Below are 20,657 nucleotides of genomic sequence, written 5' to 3' on the forward strand. Positions count from 1 at the left end.
TGTAATATTTTTGGAATAAGAGGGTTTTCACCTTCTTCTTAAAAGTGGTGATAGTCTCGGCTAGTCGTGTGGAGGAGGGCAGGTTGTTCCACCAGCCAGGGACAACAACGGAGAACAGACATGATTGGAATCGGAGACCCCGTGAAGAAGGATTTAAAAATGCAAAGATCTTTTCCTATTACATTTAAGGAAGAAAATGATTTAATAGCAAATGGAAAGATATATCAGAATCATCCTGGTCCTTCCCGGCCAATACAGTACACCTTTATTGGGGCAGTGGTGGCCAATTGGACCTGTAATCGGCAGGTTTGCAAGGTTCCTTTCATGGCTGCCCACCGGTCAAGTGATGGGTTAAAAACAGAAGACACATTTTGATGTGTGCACTGTGTGTTGTGCTGCAGTGTTTCACAATGAGAAATCACTTCACTTTCCCTTTTCTTTACTTTCATGATATTATGGCATTTAATAATGGCCATGTACATCAATGCCAACCTTTACATTGCATTATAGTACATATAGTATAAAAGCACAAACTAAGTAGCAGTTTGGGAATATGAAATTATACATCGTTCTATTGCTGCCAACCTTTTTGGAAAATGTGGTTTTGGATAGGAATTGTAAAGTTTGTACAGTTTTTAAAGCCTGCACTGGCACTGCTTCTCTTCGAGATGTAACGTACATTTACATTTACATTTACAGCATTTATCAGACGCCCTTATCCAGAGCGACTTACAATCAGTAGTTACAGGGACAGTCCCCCCCTGGAGCAACTTAGGGTTAAGTGTCTTGCTCAGGGACACAATGGTAGTAAGTGGGATTTAAACCTGGGTCTTCTGGTTCTTAGGCGAGTGTGTTACCCACTAGGCTACTACCACCCCGTCTGGTGCGTCTTGAGGTTTAAGTTAATTGTAAAACTCTTCCCACACTCCACACACTGGTAGGGCTTCTCTCCAGTACACTGTAACAAATTGCTGTATTTTTTACAGCAAAATTGTACAGAAACTTACTGTTTTGCCATTTTACAATTTATTGCTGTAATTTGCAATGCATTATGGGTTATACAGGGTTTTACAAGTGTTAACTGTACATTTCACTGTTAGCTGTAATTAATTTACAGGTAGGAGGTGCTTTCACTGTATTTTAAATATTTTTACAAGAATTTACTGTTCTGTTGCATTATGGGATTGCACGGGCTGATATGGTTTGAAATCTGGTGGACTGAAGCACAGCGACAACAGCTGAAGATAAACAGCAATCGATTTTTTGGTAAGTTCAATTAAATCTACTTCCATAAGTATTAATTATATCTTTTAATGTTTAACCATTTTCTAAAAGGGATGTGTATTAACTTTATTTATCTGTTGCTTCAGGCAAGGAGGAGAAATGCGGTGCGCGCCATTTCAGAAAGCAGCCTAAAGTAAAAGGTAAATCGTTATCGTCATGTTAATGTTGATATATGCTGCAGTTTGTTAGCTTTATTTGCCTTTGCTTTCAAGAGTATTTGTAGTTTGGCAGGCACAGCATTGCTATGGAAGTGCGTGTGAGACAAAACCAACGTTACTGTCACGGGTGGGCTGGACATGGCGATGAAGGAGGACGCATTTGCACAATTTCACGCGACAGGAGTTTAATACAAACTGCACACGACAAGGGAACATAAACACGCACAATGACCCGACAGCAAACAGACACGAACAGGATAGTTTTATACAATTATTTAAATATACACCAGGTGAACACGATCAGTGAACATTACACGAGACGAAGTCATGCTCTGTGCTTTTTTTTTATTATAAAATTTTGCTATGGGTTTATAGTTTGTATGTAATTTTTTTTTGGTTTTGTTTCTTAGGTGTCAGCAACAGTGGCTGACGTGGAAAAGAGTTTTACACTTCCAGACTCTCCGAGACTGATTTTCAGTTTGTATTTTCTATAACATGTTGCCTGTATTTATTCATTTAGGTGAAATTCTCACTGCAACTCAGTGGATGCTGAGTATTGAGGGCCAAGTGGTCGTGAATCCACACCCCAACTTTGTGGCAGGATTTGCTGCTTTGTTTGCATTAGGGCTGCAACTAACGATTATTTTAATAATCAATTAAGCTGTCGATTATTTTTTTATTAATCGTAGAATACAAAAAAATGTAAATACAAGAAAAGCATTCATTTCCAACCCTTTATTCAAAATCAGAACCAAAATCTTTAGAAAGTGCACAAACATGTTGCTCCTTGAGCTGTTATAATAATAATAAAATAAAATAAAAATTGACTAACACAAAAAACATACACATGTATGCTTTACATCAGCCAAATATAGACTTTCTTTTTTTTTTTTTAATAAAGTGCCAACTGAGCTGCCAGAATGATAAATAATTTATAAAAAATAAAGAACAATACAAATCAGAAAATTTAACAGGATTTGTTTGAATGTCAGAACTTGTTCTCTACACTACACTGCAGATGCACACACTCGCAGACGCACACACTCACAAACTCTCACACTGACACACACACACTGCAAAAAATGCTTTTCTAACTTAGTAGTTTTGTCCTGATTTCAGTCCAAATCTCTAAAAAATCTTAAATCAAGATACATTTACTAGACACATGAAATAGCATAAGAAATGATGTCTTGTTTTCTGATAAAACATCTCAAAATTAAGTGATTGTTTGTTTAAAACAAGCAAAATTATCTGCCAATGGGGTAAGAAAACTAATCTTGATGAGATATAATCTCAAACAGAAGTTTTAAGCATCACTTAATTTTTCTTGTCTAGTAATCTTGATTTAAGATTTTTTAGATATTTGGACTGGAAACGAGACAAAATTACTAGGTAAGAAAAGCTTTTTTGACAACAGATTGAAAAATGAATGGTCCAAAAAAGGCTAGTGAATAAAAACATGTCTTTAGTCTCTTAATGCAAAGTAACTATAGCACCCCTGCTTTACTACTGTTATTAACGAGCTAACGCTAACTTGTCATGCCTGTCAAGCTGGATGACGGGTAAACATTTACATTTACAGCATTTATCAGACGCCCTTATCCAGAGCGACAATCAGTAGTTACAGGGACAGTCCCACTGGAGCAACTTAGGGTAGAGTGTCTTGCTCAGGGACACAATAGGCGAGTTGTCCACACGGAGACGCAGAGAACAGTCCGAACGCTGTTTCATCCCTCCTCCACACCTGTAGGTGGTGCTGTAAGTCCCCGTCTAGTTCTCCTCCGCGGCGAGTTAAACACCAGCACCAGGGACATTACGTTCCTCACTTCAAAATGGAACTAAAGTAGGATTCTGTAGCGACGTACCCTGCTGCTGAACTCCCTTCCTCCTCATCAAACACTCTTAACATGTTTGCGTTTCAGGTGCTGGATCATTGCCGTGGTGCTCCCGTGCCGTGCCATGTCGCTTTTGCATATTTTCGCACAGATTTCTCTGTCTCCGCCATGTATCTGTCCTCTACCTCCGCTTGTTTTTTTTGCTCTGCGCTGTCGATAAGGCGCTAAACTCTGCTAGCATCTGTGCGCGTGTTCATTCCGCTCCACGCTCAAATAAAATTTTTTTTTAAATAATCAAACGTCTCCGCGTCGCGACATAAAAGAGCGATTAGAAAATTCGTTGCCAACTCTTTTAGTAAACGATTTTTATCGATTCAATCGATTAATTGTTGCAGCCCTAGTTTGCATCATACTACATCTTCAATCTGGTGTACCAGCATGAGGCATCCTGCACACTTGAGTTTATCCAGAGGTAAAAAAAAAATACTTTACTATGCATGTGGGTATTTATATTATTAAATATAATATTTTTATATTAAATATAAAAGTTAGAGGTTTCGTTCACCCAAAAATGAAATTTCAGTCATTAATCGCTCTCCTTCGTGTCATTCAAAAACCGTAAGATCTTTGGAACACAAATAAATATTTTTTAAAGAAGTCCAAGATGATTTTCCCCTTCCATATAGACATCAATAAGTAGGTCATATGAGAACTTTTTTTGCTTTTCATTTCGACGGATTCATTGCTTAAGTCAGATTCGTTTTGGTACCAAAATGCCATTTTGTTGTTTGAGCTTAAGGGGATTACCATCATTTACTCACCTTCAGTTGTTCCAAAATTCTGAGTTTCTTTCTTTTTTTAAGATATTTTAAAATGTTGGTAACCAGACAGTTGACAGTAGCCATTGACTTCCATATTTTTGCCCTATTATTGAAGTCAATGGCGACGTTACTTGTCTGGTTATAAACTTCATTAAAATATAATCTTTTGTATTCAACACAAGAAAGAAACAACTTAAGGAAGAGTAAATAATGACCATTTTTCTTTTAACTATTGCTTTATGCTTTAATCTTGAGTTGTTTGTAGTTGTTTTGTGACAGCTGAATTTTTTCTGTAGTTGAAAAAGTAAAGTTATGTTACCAGTGACAGTGCTGAAGTGCTGTCAGGTGTCAGCTTTAATAAACAGTTTTCTTACAACAGCTTTGAATTTGAGTAATTATTTTTTTAAATCTTTGTTTTAATGCATTCACATCAGTATAATGGTAAAGAGCACTGTACAGTTCACAGTTAAAATTGTTATTTACAGGAATTTCATAGTAAAAATGTTACAGCTACATCTTGGCTTTTGTTGAATTCACAGGATTTTATTGGCAACATTTGTTGCCAGGTAAGTACTGTAATTAAGCATAATTACAAAAAAAACTGTAATGCCTTTTTACAAGTTTAATTTTATAATCCTGTAAAAAAAACAAATAAAATACTGTATTCTGCAAACATCAATTTATTGTAAATTGCTAAGCAGTATTATACTGTAATCCATTTTACTGCAATTAGCAACTATTTAACAGGATTTTATTGGCAGCTTTTTTGCCAGTAAATTATTGTGAATTCTACAGTACGTTCTTAACAGTGTATGTATCCTCTGGTGTTTTTTAAAGCTTGATGCATGTGTAAAACTCTTCCCACACGCCACACACTGGTAGGGCTTCTCTCCAGTATGTATCCTCTGGTGTATTTGAAGGTGTGATGCTTGTATAAAACTCATCCCACACTCCACACACTGGTAGGGCTTCTCTCCAGTGTGTATCCTCTGGTGCATTTTAAGGTTTGATGCTTGTGTAAAACTCTTCCCACACTCCACACACTGGTAGGGCTTCTCTCCAGTGTGTATCCTCTGGTGCATTTTAAGGTGTGATGCTTGTATAAAACTCATCCCACACTCCACACACTGGTAGGGCTTCTCTCCAGTATGTATCTTCTGGTGTATTTTAAAGCTTGATGCATGTGTAAAACTCTTCCCACACTCCACACACTGGTAGTGCTTCTCTCCAGTATGTATCCTCTGGTGTTTTTTAAAGCTTGATGCATGTGTAAAACTCTTCCCACACTCCACACACTGGTAGGGCTTCTCTCCAGTATGTATCCTCTGGTGTTTTTTAAAGCTTGATGCATGTGTAAAACTCTTCCCACACTCCACACACTGGTAGTGCTTCTCTCCAGTATGTATCCTCTGGTGCATTTTAAGGTTTGATGCGTGTGTAAAACTCTTCCCACACTCCACACACTGGTAGGGCTTCTCTCCAGTATGTATCTTCTGGTGTTTTTTAAGGTTTGAAGCTTGTGTAAAACTGTTTCCACACTCCACACACTGGTAGGGCTTCTCTCCAGTATGTATCTTCTGGTGTTTTTTAAGGTGTGATGCTTGTGTAAAACTGTTTCCACACTCCACACACCGGTAATGCTTCTCTCCAGTATGTGTCCTCTGGTGTATTTTAAGGTTTGATGCTTCTGTAAAACTCTTCCCACACTCCACACACTGGTAGTGCTTCTCTCCAGTATGTACCTTCTGGTGTCTTTTAAGGCTTGATGCTTGTGTAAAACTCTTCCCACACTCCACACACTGGTGGGTCTTCTCTGGTTTTGAACTGTAGACACACGTCTTGAACTGGTGCGTTTTTTCGTCAGTTCCCCTTTTACATGTTTGATCCGTGAATTTGCTTCCAATTTCTGCAAATATAGGAAAAATTTAAAGTGACATTCATACTATTTACAACATGAGTAAGTAGTTGTGATTGGTAGTTTTTTCTATAATGTAACACTTGTTTGAAACAAACATGAGAAAATACAATTACAAGATGACATACAATAAAAACAACAATAAAATGACATATGGTTACTCCAGTCACTAAAAAAGCAAACAGTTGCTGTTGCCAATTTAGCGATTAGTAGATATAACTACTGACATTTCAGATTCATTTAAAAACACTTGATTTTTTAATTTAAAAAACAAAGAGACAAATCTAGTGATATTTCGGGAAAAAAAACTAGTTACTTTCTGTATAGCATTGTAACTACATTCTTCTGTAAATCAGGCTGAAACACATGCTTTGCATAGATCATCTCTAATGCAAATTGAGAAAGCTGCTAGAATTCCTACTAAAATCCAAATAACTATAACACCCTTTATTTAACTCCACTCACCTGCATAGACTTCATCGTCCAACTCGTCCTTCACATCAGTTCCTGTTGGTTCCAGTGTTTCATGACACTTCAGAGATGTGATGATATCTGATGTCATTTCTGGTTTATTTACTTTGAAATGAGGCAGAAAAAGTTGTAATTGTTCTACAATTATCTCCCCATCAACAACATAATTCTAGAAATATATTTTTTTACAAAACAAAATGGAAAATACAATAAATACATTTTATGTTATTAAGAATACATAAAGACACGCAGTCACCTTTAGAAATGTTTCCCCGGAGATTCCTCAGTTCCAGCTAATTTTACACTGAGCACAACAAACTCCAACTTCTCTCTGTTCACATATAAAGGCTTGTAGAACACGTGAGCTGCTGCAGTCTTTTACAGCCAATCACAGCAGAGGGTTTTCTTATTTAAATTTGATTGGAGGATGTGGGGAAGTGGGCTGGACAAAGAATAGTGAAGAAAAGGTTTCGGCATTAAAAGTGAGAATGATCCCAGACATCAGTCTGAATGCGCATTTAGCTGCTATTTAGCATAACTGTATCTGTGATAATGTGTAGAAAGGAGAATCACTCACAGAAAACACAAGAATATTGCTTCTTGTTCAGAACAACTGTGCCTGGGAGCTTACTTGCTCTCTTATCTGGGTATATTTTACCCCCAAGGAAGGCGATGGTGCCACTTACTGGTGTGGAGTGACATTAATGTTGCCAACTCCTAAGTAAAGTTTTTTAAAGTTAAAGTGAAGTGATTGTCACATGTGATACACAGCACACGATGCACACAGTGAAATTTGTCCTCTGCATTTAACCCATCACCCTGAGTGAGCAGTGGGCAGCCATTACAAGTGCCCGGGGAGCAGTGTGTGGGGACGGTGCTTTGCTCAGTGGCACCTCAGTGGCACCTTGGCGGATCGGGAATCGAACCTGCAACATTCTGATTACAGGGCCGCTTCCTTAACCGCTAGGCCACCACTGCCCTAGACATTGTAGATATTGGCTGTCCTGCAAGTCGCTTAATGTTGCCAGCAGACTTTTTAAGTCTGCTTAAATATACAAAAGTAACAATAAACGAGTGAAATGAGAATATTTTTACCAAAACATTATTTTAATATTAAATCTAGATTAACAATCTAAATGGACCAAAAAATAACAATAGAAAAAAAGCAGAAGACCCAGGTTCAAACCACACTACAACCATTGTGTCCCTGAGGAAAATCCTCCTGGGTGACTGTCCCTGTAATTACTGATTCTAAGTTGCTCTAGATAAGGGCGTCTGATAAATGCTGTAAATGTATATCTGGCTGAACCCTCCCTCCACTTCAGCATTCAGCAGCCATGGCAAGGTCATGAAACAGTTTAACATCAGCTGCATCTGTGAACTTATAAATCCAGAAGCCCAGTGTGTTTTTGATTTCATTCCATTTACTGAGAGGGATGGCACACAACTGCTGGACCAGCTTGTCTATCGCTGCACGGGAGTAGCCAAGGAGCTTGGCTATTTTACTATTTCTCCAGGGTTCTTATTGTGGGGGTAGCAAGATCCTACCTCAGATTCTTTATTATACGCTGCACTGCAACTTAGATTCTCCGAACCTCCAGCACTGCTTGCCTGGTCCTTCCACCTGTGAAGGTGCAAGGAAGACAGTCATCTAGACTCTTCTCTGCCCTGGCCCCACGGTGGTGGAATGAATTTCTCCTCAAAGTTAGAACATCACAGTCGCTGAGTATTTTCAAACAGCAGCATATTTAGACTAACTTGTAAGTTTCTTACAGTCTGACTTATGTAAGAAAAACAAACACTGAGCCCAGCGGTTAAGGAAGCGGCCCAGCAATCAGAAGGTTAATAGCAAATGGAAAGATATATCAGAATCATCCTGGTCCTTCCCGGCCAATACAGTACACCTTTACTGGGGCAGTGGTGGCCAATTGGACCTGTAATCGGTAGGTTTGCAAGGTTCCTTTCATGGCTGCCCACCGGTCAAGTGAAGGGTTAAATACAGAAGACACATTTTGATGTGTGCACTGTGTGTTGTGCTGCAGTGTTTCACAATGAGAAATCACTTCACTTTCTCTTTTCTTTACTTTCATGATATTATGGCATTTAATAATGGCCATGTACATCAATGCCAACCTTTACATTGCATTATAGTACATTTAGTATAAAAGCACAAACTAAGTAGCAGTTTGGGAATATGAAATTATACATCGTTCTATTGCTGCCAACCTTTTTGGAAAATGTGGTTTTGGATAGGAATTGTAAAGTTTGTACAGTTTTTAAAGCCTGCACTGGCACTGCTTCTCTTCGAGATGTAACGTCTGGTGTGTCTTGAGGTTTAAGTTAATTGTAAAACTCTTCCCACACTCCACACACTGGTAGGGCTTCTCTCCAGTACACTGTAACAAATTGCTGTATTTTTTACAGCAAAATTGTACAGAAACTTAATGTTTTGCCATTTTACAATTTATTGCTGTAATTTGCAATGCATTATGGGTTATACAGGGTTTTACAAGTGTTAACTGTACATTTCACTGTTAGCTGTAATTAATTTACAGGTAGGAGGTGCTTTCACTGTATTTTAAATATTTTTACAAGAATTTACTGTTCTGTTGCATTATGGGATTGCACGGGCTGATATGGTTTGAAATCTGGTGGATTGAAGCACAGCGACAACAGCTGAAGATAAAGTATTAATTATGTCTTTTAATGTTTAACCATTTTCTAAAAGGGATGTGTATTAACTTTATTTATCTGTTGCTTCAGGCAAGGAGGAGAAATGCGGTGCGCGCCATTTCAGAAAGCAGCCTAAAGTAAAAGGTAAATCGTTATCGTCATGTTAATGTTGATATATGCTGCAGTTTGTTAGCTTTATTTGCCTCTGCTTTCAAGAGTATTTGTAGTTTGGCAGGCACAGCATTGCTATGGAAGTGCGTGTGAGACAAAACCAACGTTACTGTCACGGGTGGGCTGGACATGGCGATGAAGGAGGACGCATTTGCACAATTTTACGCGACAGGGGTGTAATACAAACTGCACACGACAAGGGAACATAAACACGCACAATGACCCTACAGCAAACAGACACGAACAGGATAGTTTTATACAATTATTTAAATATACACCAGGTGAACACGATCAGTGAACATTAAACGAGACAAAGTCATGCTCTGTGCTTTTTTTTTATTATAAAATTTTGCTATGGGTTTATAGTTTGTATGTAATTTTTTTTTGGTTTTGTTTCTTAGGTGTCAGCAACAGTGGCTGACGTGGAAAAGAGTTTTACACTTCCAGACTCTCCGAGACTGATTTTCAGTTTGTATTTTCTATAACATGTTGCCTGTATTTATTCATTTAGGTGAAATTCTCACTGCAACTCAGTGGATGCTGAGTATTGAGGGCCAAGTGGTCGTGAATCCACACCCCAACTTTGTGGCAGGATTTGCTGCTTTGTTTGCATTAGGGCTGCAACTAACGATTATTTTAATAATTGATTAAGCTGTCGATTATTTTTTTATTAATCGTAGAATACAAAAAAAATTTAAATACAAGAAAAGCATTCATTTCCAACCCTTTATTCATAATCAGAACCAAAATCTTTAGAAAGTGCACAAACAGCTCCTTGAGCTGTTATAATAATAATAAAATTAAATAAAAATTGACTAACACAAAAAACATACACATGTATGCTTTACATCAGCCAAATATAGACTTTTTTTTTTTTAATAGAGTGCCAACTGAGCTGCCAGAACGATAAATAATTTATAAAAAATAAAGAACAATACAAATCAGAAAATTTAACAGGACTTGTTTGAATGTCAGAACTTGTTCTCTACACTACACTGCAGATGCACACACTCACAGACACACAAACTCTCACACTGACACACACACACACTGCAAAAAATGCTTTTCTAACTTAGTAGTTTTGTCCTGATTTCAATTCAAATCTCTAAAAAATCTTAAATCAAGATACATTTACTAGACACATGAAATAGCATAAGAAATGATATAAGATATAATAAGAAATTTCTGATCAAACATCTCAAAATTAAGTGATTGTTTGTTTAAAACAAGCAAAATTATCTGCCAATGGGGTAAGAAAACTAATCTTAATGAGATATAATCTCAAACAGAAGTTTTAAGCATCACTTAATTTTTCTTGTCTAGTAATCTTGATTTAAGATTTTTTAGATATTTGGACTGGAAACGAGACAAAATTACTAGGTAAGAAAAGCTTTTTTGACAACAGATTGAAAAATGAATGGTCCAAAAAAGGCTAGTGAATAAAAACATGTCTTTAGTCTTTTAATGCAAAGTAACTATAGCACCCCTGCTTTACTACTGTTATTAACGAGCTAACGCTAACTTGTCATGCCTGTCAAGCTGGATGACGAGTAAACATTTACATTTACAGCATTTATCAGATGCTCTTATCCAGAGCGACAATCAGTAGTTACAGGGACAGTCCCCCTGGAGCAACTTAGGGTAGAGTGTCTTGCTCAGGGACACAATAGGCGAGTTGTCCACGCGGAGACGCAGAGAACAGTCCGAACGCTGTTTCATCCCCCCTCCACACCTGTAGGTGGCGCTGTACGTCCCCGTCTAGTTCTCCTCCGCGGCGAGTTAAACACCAGCACCAGGGACATTACGTTCCTCACTTCAAAATGGAACTAAAGTAGGATTCTGTAGCGACGTACCCTGCTGCTGAACTCCCTTCCTCCTCATCAAACACTCTTAACATGTTTGCGTTTCAGGTGCTGGATCATTGCCGTGGTGCTCCCGTGCCGTGCCATGACGCTTTTGCATATTTTCGCACAGATTTCTCTGCCTCCGCCAAATATCTGTCCTCTACCTCCGCTCGTTTTTTTTGCTCTGCGCTGTCGATAAGGCGCTAAACTCTGCTAGCATCTGTGCGCGTGTTCATTCCGCTCCACGCTCAAATAAAGTTTTTTTTTAAATAATCAAACGTCTCCGCGTCGCGACATAACGAAGCGATTAGGAAATTCATTGCCAACTCTTAGTAAACGATTTTTATCGATTCAATCGATTAATTGTTGCAGCCCTAGTTTGCATCATATCTGGTGTACCAGCATGAGGCATCCTGCACACTTGAGTTTATCCAGAGGTAAAAAAAAAAATACTTTACTATGCATGTGCGTATTTATATTATTAAATATAATATTTTTATGTTAAATATAAAAGTTAGAGGTTTCGTTCACCCAAAATGAAATTTCAGTCATTAATCGCTCTCCTTCGTGTCATTCAAAAGCCATAAGACCTTTGTTCATCTTTGGAACACAAATAAATATTTTTTAAAGAAGTCCAAGATGATTTTCCCCTTCCATATAGACATCAATAAGTAGGTCATATGAGAACTTTTTTTGCTTGTCATTTCGACGGATTCATTGCTTAAGTCAGATTCGTTTTGGTACCAAAATGCCATTTTGTTGTTTGAGCTTAAAGGGATTACCATCATTTACTCACCTTCAGTTGTTCCAAAATTCTGAGTTTCTTTCTTTTTTTAAGATATTTTAAAATGTTGGTAACCAGACAGTTGACAGTAGCCATTGACTTCCATATTTTTGCCCTATTATTGAAGTCAATGGCGACGTTACTTGTCTGGTTATAAACTTCATTAAAATATAATCTTTTGTATTCAACACAAGAGAGAAACAACTTAAGGAAGAGTAAATAATGACCATTTTTCTTTTTCTTTTAACTATTGCTTTATGCTTTAATCTTGAGTTGTTTGTAGTTGTTTTGTGACAGCTGAATTTTTTCTGTAGTTGAAAAAGTAAAGTTATGTTACCAGTGACAGTGCTGAAGTGCTGTCAGGTGTCAGCTTTAATAAACAGTTTTCTTACAACAGCTTTGAATTTGAGTAATTATTTTTTAAATCTTTGTTTTAATGCATTCACATCAGTATAATGGTAAAGAGCACTGTACAGTTCACAGTTAAAATTCTTATATACAGGAATTTCATAGTAAAAATGTTACAGCTACATCTTGGCTTTTGTTGAATTCACAGGATTTTATTGGCAACATTTGTTGCCAGGTAAGTACAGTAATTTAGCATAATTACAAAAAAAACTGTAATGCCTTTTTACAAGTTTAATTTTATAATCCTGTAAAAAAACAATAAAATACTGTATTCTGCAAACATCAATTTATTGTAAATTGCTAAGCAGTATTATACTGTAATCCATTTTACTGCAATTAGCAACTATTTAACAGGATTTTATTGGCAACTTTTTTGCCAGTAAATTATTGTGAATTCTACAGTACGTTCTTTACAGTGTATGTATCCTCTGGTGTTTTTTAAGGCTTGATGCTTGTGTAAAACTCTTCCCACACTCCACACACTGGTAGGTCTTCTCTCCATTATGTATTCTCTGGTGTATTTTAAGGTGTGATGCTTGTATAAAACTCTTCCCACACTCCACACACTGGTAGGGCTTCTCTCCAGTATGTATCATCTGATGTTTTTTAAAGCTTGATGCATCTGAAAAACTCTTCCCACACTCCACACACTGGTAGGGCTTCTCTCCAGTATGGATCCTCTGGTGTATTTGAAGGTGTGATGCTTGTGTAAAACTCTTCCCACACTCCACACACTGGTAGGGCTTCTCTCCAGTATGTATCCTCTGGTGTATTTTAAGGTTTGATGTTAGTGTAAAACTCTTCCCACACTCCACACACTGGTAGGTCTTCTCTCCATTATGTATTCTCTGGTGTATTTGAAGGTGTGATGCTTGTATAAAACTCTTCCCACACTCCACACACTGGTAGGGTTTCTCTCCAGTATGGATACTCTGGTGTATTTGAAGGTGTGATGCTTGTGTAAAACTCTTCCCACACTCCACACACTGGTAGGGCTTCTCTCCAGTATGTATCCTCTGGTGTATTTTAAGGTTTGATGTTAGTGTAAAACTCTTCCCACACTCCACACACTGGTAGGGCTTCTCTCCAGTATGTATCCTCTGGTGTATTTTAAGGTTTGATGCATGTGTAAAACTCTTCCCACACTCCACACACTGGTAGGGCTTCTCTCCAGTATGTATCCTATGGTGTTTTTTAAAGCTTGATGCTTGTGTAAAACTCTTCCCACACTCCACACACTGGTAGGGCTTCTCTCCAGTGTGTATCCTCTGGTGCATTTTAAGGTTTGATGCTTGTGTAAAACTCTTCCCACACTCCACACACTGGTAGGGCTTCTTTCCAGTATGTATCCTCTGGTGTTTTTTAAAGCTTGATGAGTGTGTAAAACTCTTCCCACACGCCACACACTGGTAGGGCTTCTCTCCAGTATGTATCCTCTGGTGCATTTGAAGGTGTGATGCGTGTGTAAAACTCTTCCCACACGCCACACACTGGTAGGGCTTCTCTCCAGTATGTATCCTCTGGTGCATTTGAAGGTGTGATGCGTGTGTAAAACTCTTCCCACACTCCACACACTGGTAGGGCTTCTCTCCAGTATGTATCTTCTGGTGTATTTTAAGGCTTGATACTCGTGTAAACTCTTCCCACACTCCACACACTGGTAGGGCTTCTCTCCAGTATGTATCCTCTGGTGTTTTTTAAAGCTTGATGAGTGTGTAAAACTCTTCCCACACGCCACACACTGGTAGGGCTTCTCTCCAGTATGTATCCTCTGGTGCATTTGAAGGTGTGATGCGTTGTAAAACTCTTCCCACACGCCACACACTGGTAGGGCTTCTCTCCAGTATGTATCCTCTGGTGTATTTTAAGGTGTGATGTTCGTGTAAAACTCTTCCCACACTCCTCACACTGGTAGGGCTTCTCTCCAGTATGTATCCTCTGGTGTTTTTTAAGGTTTGATGCTTGTGTAAAACTCTTCCCACACTCCACACACTGGTGGGTCTTCTCTGGTTTTAAACTGTAGACATACATCTTGAACTTGTGCGTTTTTTCCTCAGTTCCCCTTTTACATGTTTGATCCATGAATTTGTTTCCAATGTCTGCAAATATAGGAACAATTTAAAGTGAAATTTATACTATTTACAATAAGTATTTTTTTCTATAATGTAACACTTGTTTGAAACAAAATACAATTATACACTGACATGAAATCGGTTAAATACTCCAGCAACAATAAAAATCACATCTGGTTATTCCAGTCATAAAAAAATAGCAAAGAGCTGCTGTTGCCAATTTAGCAAGTTAGTAGATAGATCTACTGACATTTCAGATACATTTAACAACATTTGATTTTTTAATAACTTTCTAAATAGCATTGGTTACTTTCTGTACAGAATTGTAACTACATTCTCCTGTAAACCAGGCTGAAACACATGCTTTGCATAGATCATCTCTAATGCTTAAATTAATCAGACCTCTTTCAAAATAATTATTGTGTAGAATAGGTACATAATACAGATATTTCCTCTACAAGACTAACAGACAGAGGTCTTCTTAATCTTCACACAACCATGTGACGCTTGGCAAATTGAGAAAGCTGCTAGAATTCTAACTAAAATCCTTTAACACCCTTTATTTAACTCCACTCACCTGAATAGACTTCATCATCCAACTCGTCCTTTACATCAGTTCCCTTTGGTTCCAGTGTTTTACCACAGTTCAGAGATGTGAGGATGTCTGATGTCATTTCTGGTTTATTTACCTTTTTACAAAAAAACAAATTTTATATTACTGAGAATTTATAAAGACACGCAGTCACCTTTAGAAATGTTTCCCCGGAGATTCCTCAGTTCCAGCTAATTTTACACTGAGCACAACAAACTCCAACTTCTCTCTGTTCACATATAAAGGCTTGTAGAACACGTGAGCTGCTGCAGTCTTTTACAGCCAATCACAGCAGAGTGTTTTCTTATTTAAATTTGATTGGGGGATGTGGGGAAGCTGGCTGGACAAAGAATAGTGAAGAAAAGGTTTCGGCATTAAAAGTGAGAATGATCCCAGACATCAGTCTGAATGCGCATTTAGCTGCTATTTAGCGTAACTGTATCTGTGATAATGTGTAGAAAGGAGAATCACTCACAGAAAACACAGGAATATTTCTTCTTGTTCAGAACAACTGTGCCAGGGATCTTATTTGTTCTCTTATCTGGATCTATCTTTATTTCCAAGGAAGGCGATGATGCTACTTACTGGTGGGGAGTGACATTAATGTTGCCAACTCCTCAGTAAGGAAAGTATTTATTGGCTGTCCCGCAAGTCGCTTAATGAGTTTTTTTTTGCTTAAGTCACAAGTCACAATAAACGAGTGAAATGTGAAAATATTTACCAAAAGATTTTCATATTAAATCTAGATTAACAATCTAAATGGACCAAAAAATAACAATAGAAAAAAAGCAGAAGACCCAAGTTTAAATCAAATTCAAATATTATTTGCCACATACACAGTCATACACAGTATGAAATTCAGTGAAATACTTTAGCGACTGCTACAGACCACAGTATTGCAAATATTTTAAGTATACAATGAACCAATATGCAAATATTGCAAACATAACCAAATATTACACTTTTATGTTTTTACATAAAATATGTGTAACAGGTAGGGAGGAAGGTGTGTAAATGATTGAATTCAAAGTAAAAAGTAGAAAATCTGTGCAAGAGCAAAAAAGTTTGTGCAAGGATTCTGGGGGGATTGAGTCCAGAAGTGATTGAAAGTGAAGTGATTGTCACATGTGAGACACAGCACACGGTGCATACAGTGAAATTTGTCCTCTGCGTTTAACCCATCACCCTCAGTGAGCAGTGGGCAGCCATGACAGGCGCCCGGGGAGTAGTGGGGACGGTGCTTTGCTCGGTGGCACCTTGGTTCTGGATTCGAACCGGCAACCAGAGAGGTGTACTGATTAGGGGGGAGCTTCCTTAACCACTAGGCCACTACTGCCCCTGGGTGCTGTTTTACGTTGGAAGAATACATAGAATATATAACACCACACAGGCCGGACTTTGATTTACTTAACCTGAGACAATAATGTGTTGTATAAGTAGCAGTAACCATACTTCACTCCCTAAGTGTTTTTTTATTGTATTTATTTTATTTATTTCTGGAAAACAGACATTCATGTTGATACTTTGTGATTAATACATTTATTAACATGATGGATGTACATGTAACAATTGATACAGAATGTCAACTAAATAAAAAAAAAAAGTGAAAGTGCTGGAGTGTATTGGAGTTCTATGTAGGATTGTTGTTGAGAGCTTGTATAGCCTGCGGGAAGAAGCTCCTCCTCATTCTCTCTGTGTTGGACTTCAGGGAGCGGAAGCGCTTCCCTGATCGCAGCAGAGAGAAACAGTCCATTGTTCAGGTGGCTGAGGTCCTTCTCTATCTTCCTGGCACTGGTCCAACACCGCTTATTGTAGGATGATTGAAGGTCAGGAAGCTTGGTACAGATGGTGCGTTCAGCTGATCGAACCACCCTCTGTAAGGCTCGCCTGTCCTGCATGGTGCTGTTCTCGAACCAGGTTGAGATGTTTCCCATCAGGATGCTCTCTATGGTGCAGGAGTAGAAGTCACTGAGCACCTTGGAGGGCAGTCTGAAATCTCTCAGGCGTCTGAGGTGGTAGAGACACTGCTGGGCCTTTTTCACCACGGTGTTGATGTGACAGGACCATGACACGTCCAACATTTCTGCTGATTATTTATTTTATTTTTTCCTCTGTATAAGAAACATTGTCAAATAAAACCTGAAGATTTTAAGGTTTGTTTAACACCAGGACTCTCAAGTCACATTTCAACAAGCTCACATTGTCATGCACCACACATAGAGGTGTGAAACTTCTCTGGTCTCACGGTTCGATTAGATTACGATTATCAGTGCCTCGATATCGATGCATGCCATACATTTTCTACACAGTTAAGGTCTTTGCAACCATGAGCAGAAAAATCTCTCTGTTTAGTCCTCTTCTCACCTTGTAACAGTCTCATATGTACTGGTCGTACTTCTTTAAATGCACACCTTTCTCAGCATTTCTCTGATTCGTGTGTAGTGGAGAAAAACCCTTTACAACCTGAAGCCACAAACGCTATAAAAGCGGCTGGTCTAGACGTCCGTGGCGTCAGGTGAGTGCTAACTGAACACAGACCGCTTTTCTGCGCCTTGTAGAAAATCTAAAGCCGCTTTTCATGGCTCAGAGCAAAAAGTCAGCGAGTTTTTCTAGACTCCTGGTAAGACGATAATGTCGGTTTGTAGATCTCTGGACACTCAGAGAAAGATCAGATTTTCCTCCGTTCCAGCTTCGTGTGTGGTGTGTTTCGAAGTGGCAGAAAGAAAACTCGCCTGCTTGGATTCTATTAAGTTTCAACTTTGACCGCGGTGCGAGAACAATGCCGGTGGGTGCCTCACCGTGCAGCGTGAAACTCGTACCCAGAGCCGTGCTGTACTCAGGCCGCCACAGTCACTACCGGCACTTACTTTTTAACAAGAAAATCACCTAGCAACCCCATTATAATATAATCGATTATGTTTGCACTGCATCGATGCAATATCGTCCACGTCTGCACCGCCATGCATCGATTATACAATTAAATTCAACACCCCTACCCTGGACACACTCAGGGTTAAGTTTCTTGCTCAGGGACACAATGGTAGTAAGTGTGTTACACACTAAGCTACCACCATCCTCTGTAAACATCATCGAGCTCAAATTGTGAAAGTAGTTATTTTCACACATACATTGGGCACCGCAGAGTTCAGACCTTAACGCCATTGAGAATCTCTGCGATGTGCTGAGAAGATTTTTTGCAGCATTCCACCTGTGGCATCATGTGTACAAGATCCTAACAGAAGAAGAATGTAACTCTTGTAACTCACTTGGAGTGAATTTATTTAAGCCTTAAAACACGGTTGCAGGTTCAATACATCATATTGTCACTTAACCCTCCGTTATCCCTGTAAATGACTGTTGGTTAAGTAATGTCATCTGGTCCCAAAAGAAGCTAACATAATATTTAAAAATGCAAAGATCTTTTCCAATTACATTTGTAAAACCCGCCTATCAGCCCAATAACGGAACCTGATACGACGGTGAAGGGTTTAGTGTGTATGACGTTTTTTGACGCAAATAAAATAACGAATCTACAAAACTAATTTATTTATCAACCAGATAAATAGTCTTAGATCTGTATTATCTGACTCCAATATAGCTACCAAGACTACAGAGAGTGCAGAATTATTAGGCAAGTTGTATTTTTGAGGAATAATTTTATTATTGAACAACAACCATGTTCTCAATGAACCCAAAAAAACTCATTAATATCAAAGCTGAATGTTTTTGGAAGTAGTTTTTAGTTTGTTTTTATTTTTAGCTATTTTAGGGGGATATCTGTGTGTGCAGGTGACTATTACTGTGCATAATTATTAGGCAACTTAACAAAAAACAAATATATACTCATTTCAATTATTTATTTTTACCAGTGAAACCAATATAACATCTCCACATTCACAAATATACATTTCTGACATTCAAAAACAAAACCAAAACAAATCAGCGACCAATATAGCCACCTTTCTTTTCTTTGCTCAAAAGCCTGCCATCCATGGATTCTGTCAGTGTTTTGATCTGTTCACCATCAACATTGCGTGCAGCAGCAACACAGCCTCCCAGACACTGATCAGAGAGGTGTACTGTTTTCCCTCCTTGTAAATCTCACATTTGATTGATGGACCACAGGTTCTCAATGGGGTTCAGATGAGGTGAACAAGGAGGCCATGTCATTAGTTTTTCTTCTTTTAAACCCTTTCTTGCCAGCCACGCTGTGGAGTACTTGGACGTGTGTGATGGAGCACTGTCCTGCATGAAAATCATGTTTTTCTTGAAGGATGCAGACTTCTTCCTGTACCACTGCTTGAAGAAGGTGTCTTCCAGAAACTGGCAGTAGGACTGGGAGTTGAGCTTGACTCCATCCTCAACCCGAAAAGGGCCCACAAGCTCATCTTTGATGATACCAGCCCAAACCTAGTAGTCCACCTTCACCTTGCTGGCGTCTGAGTCAGACTGGAGCTCTCTGCCCTTTATCAATCCTGCCACGGGCCCATCCATCTGGCCCATCAAGACTCACTCTCATTTCATCAGTCCATAAAACCTTAGAAAATCAGTCTTGAGATATTTCTTGGACCAGTCTTGACGTTTCAGCTTGTGTGTCTTGTTCAGTGGTGGTCATCTTTCAGCCTTTCTTACCTTGGCCATGTCTCTGAGTATTGCACACCTTGTGCTTTTGGGCACTCCAGTGATGTTGCAGCTCTGAAATATGGCCAAACTGGTGGCAAGTGGGATCTTGGCAGCTGCAACGCTTGACTTTTCTCAGTTCATGGGCAGTTATTTTGTGCCTTGGTTTTTCCACATGCTTCTTGCGACCCTGTTGACTATTTTGAATGAAACGCTTGATTGTTCGATGATTGCGCTTCAGAAGCTTTGCAATTTTAAGAGTGCTGCTGCATCCCTCTGCAAGATATCGCACTATTTTTTACTTTTCTGAGCCTGTCAAGTCCTTCTTTTGACCCATTTTGCCAAAGGAAAGGAAGTTGCCTAATAATTATGCACACCTGATATAGGGTGTTGATGTCATTAGACCACACCCCTTCTCATTACAGAGATGCACATCACCTAATAAGCTTAATTGGTAGTAGGCTTTCGAGCCTATACAGCTTGGAGTAAGACAACATGCATGAAGAGGATGATGTGGACAAAATACTCATTTGCCTAATAATTCTGCACTCCCTGTATTCACTTTAGATGGGTAGTTGGAATGAAGAGGACAATAGGGACTGAATAATGTATAAAGTTAGGGAGAACTAAAGACTCTGCAAATTTGCATTGACTTAACGAATCTTGATCAGCAAAACAGTGGCCAGTTAGTAAATCAAGTATAATTAACATAATAACTTTCTACCATGCGGATTTGCACCGACTGACAGGCTGATCACAACAGGGGCAGGAAGAAAAGAACTCTCTATGGTTCACACACAATACCTGCTTACGTGATATAGGATCAAGAAGTTCTTTAAACATACATAAATCTGCCATGTTGCCATATGATCAGAAAGTTCCCCCTATAACAAACAACTTTAGTTGACAGAATATTCTATAACAAGACTGGAGATTAAAGATATCAATATTTACATTTATTATCATACATAATCTTCACAGCTCTACAGATATAGTAAATAGTTCCTTA

The 20,657-nt window shown here is 38.6% G+C and overlaps 1 protein-coding gene across 1 annotated transcript in view; it reads right to left on the reverse strand.

Moving 5' to 3' along the window:
• Nucleotides 1-20,657, reverse strand: part of LOC114803387 (uncharacterized) — a 189,876-nt gene that overhangs the window by 139,755 nt on the left and 29,464 nt on the right. Inside the window, 5 exon segments of the mRNA XM_029002915.1 lie at nucleotides 876-971; nucleotides 4,906-5,922; nucleotides 12,779-14,003; nucleotides 14,006-14,161; nucleotides 14,164-14,336. Coding sequence (XP_028858748.1) covers nucleotides 876-971; nucleotides 4,906-5,922; nucleotides 12,779-14,003; nucleotides 14,006-14,161; nucleotides 14,164-14,336 — 2,667 coding nt within the window.

Source organism: Denticeps clupeoides, chromosome 14, assembly GCF_900700375.1.
Source record: "Denticeps clupeoides chromosome 14, fDenClu1.1, whole genome shotgun sequence".
NCBI lineage: Eukaryota > Metazoa > Chordata > Actinopteri > Clupeiformes > Denticipitidae > Denticeps > Denticeps clupeoides.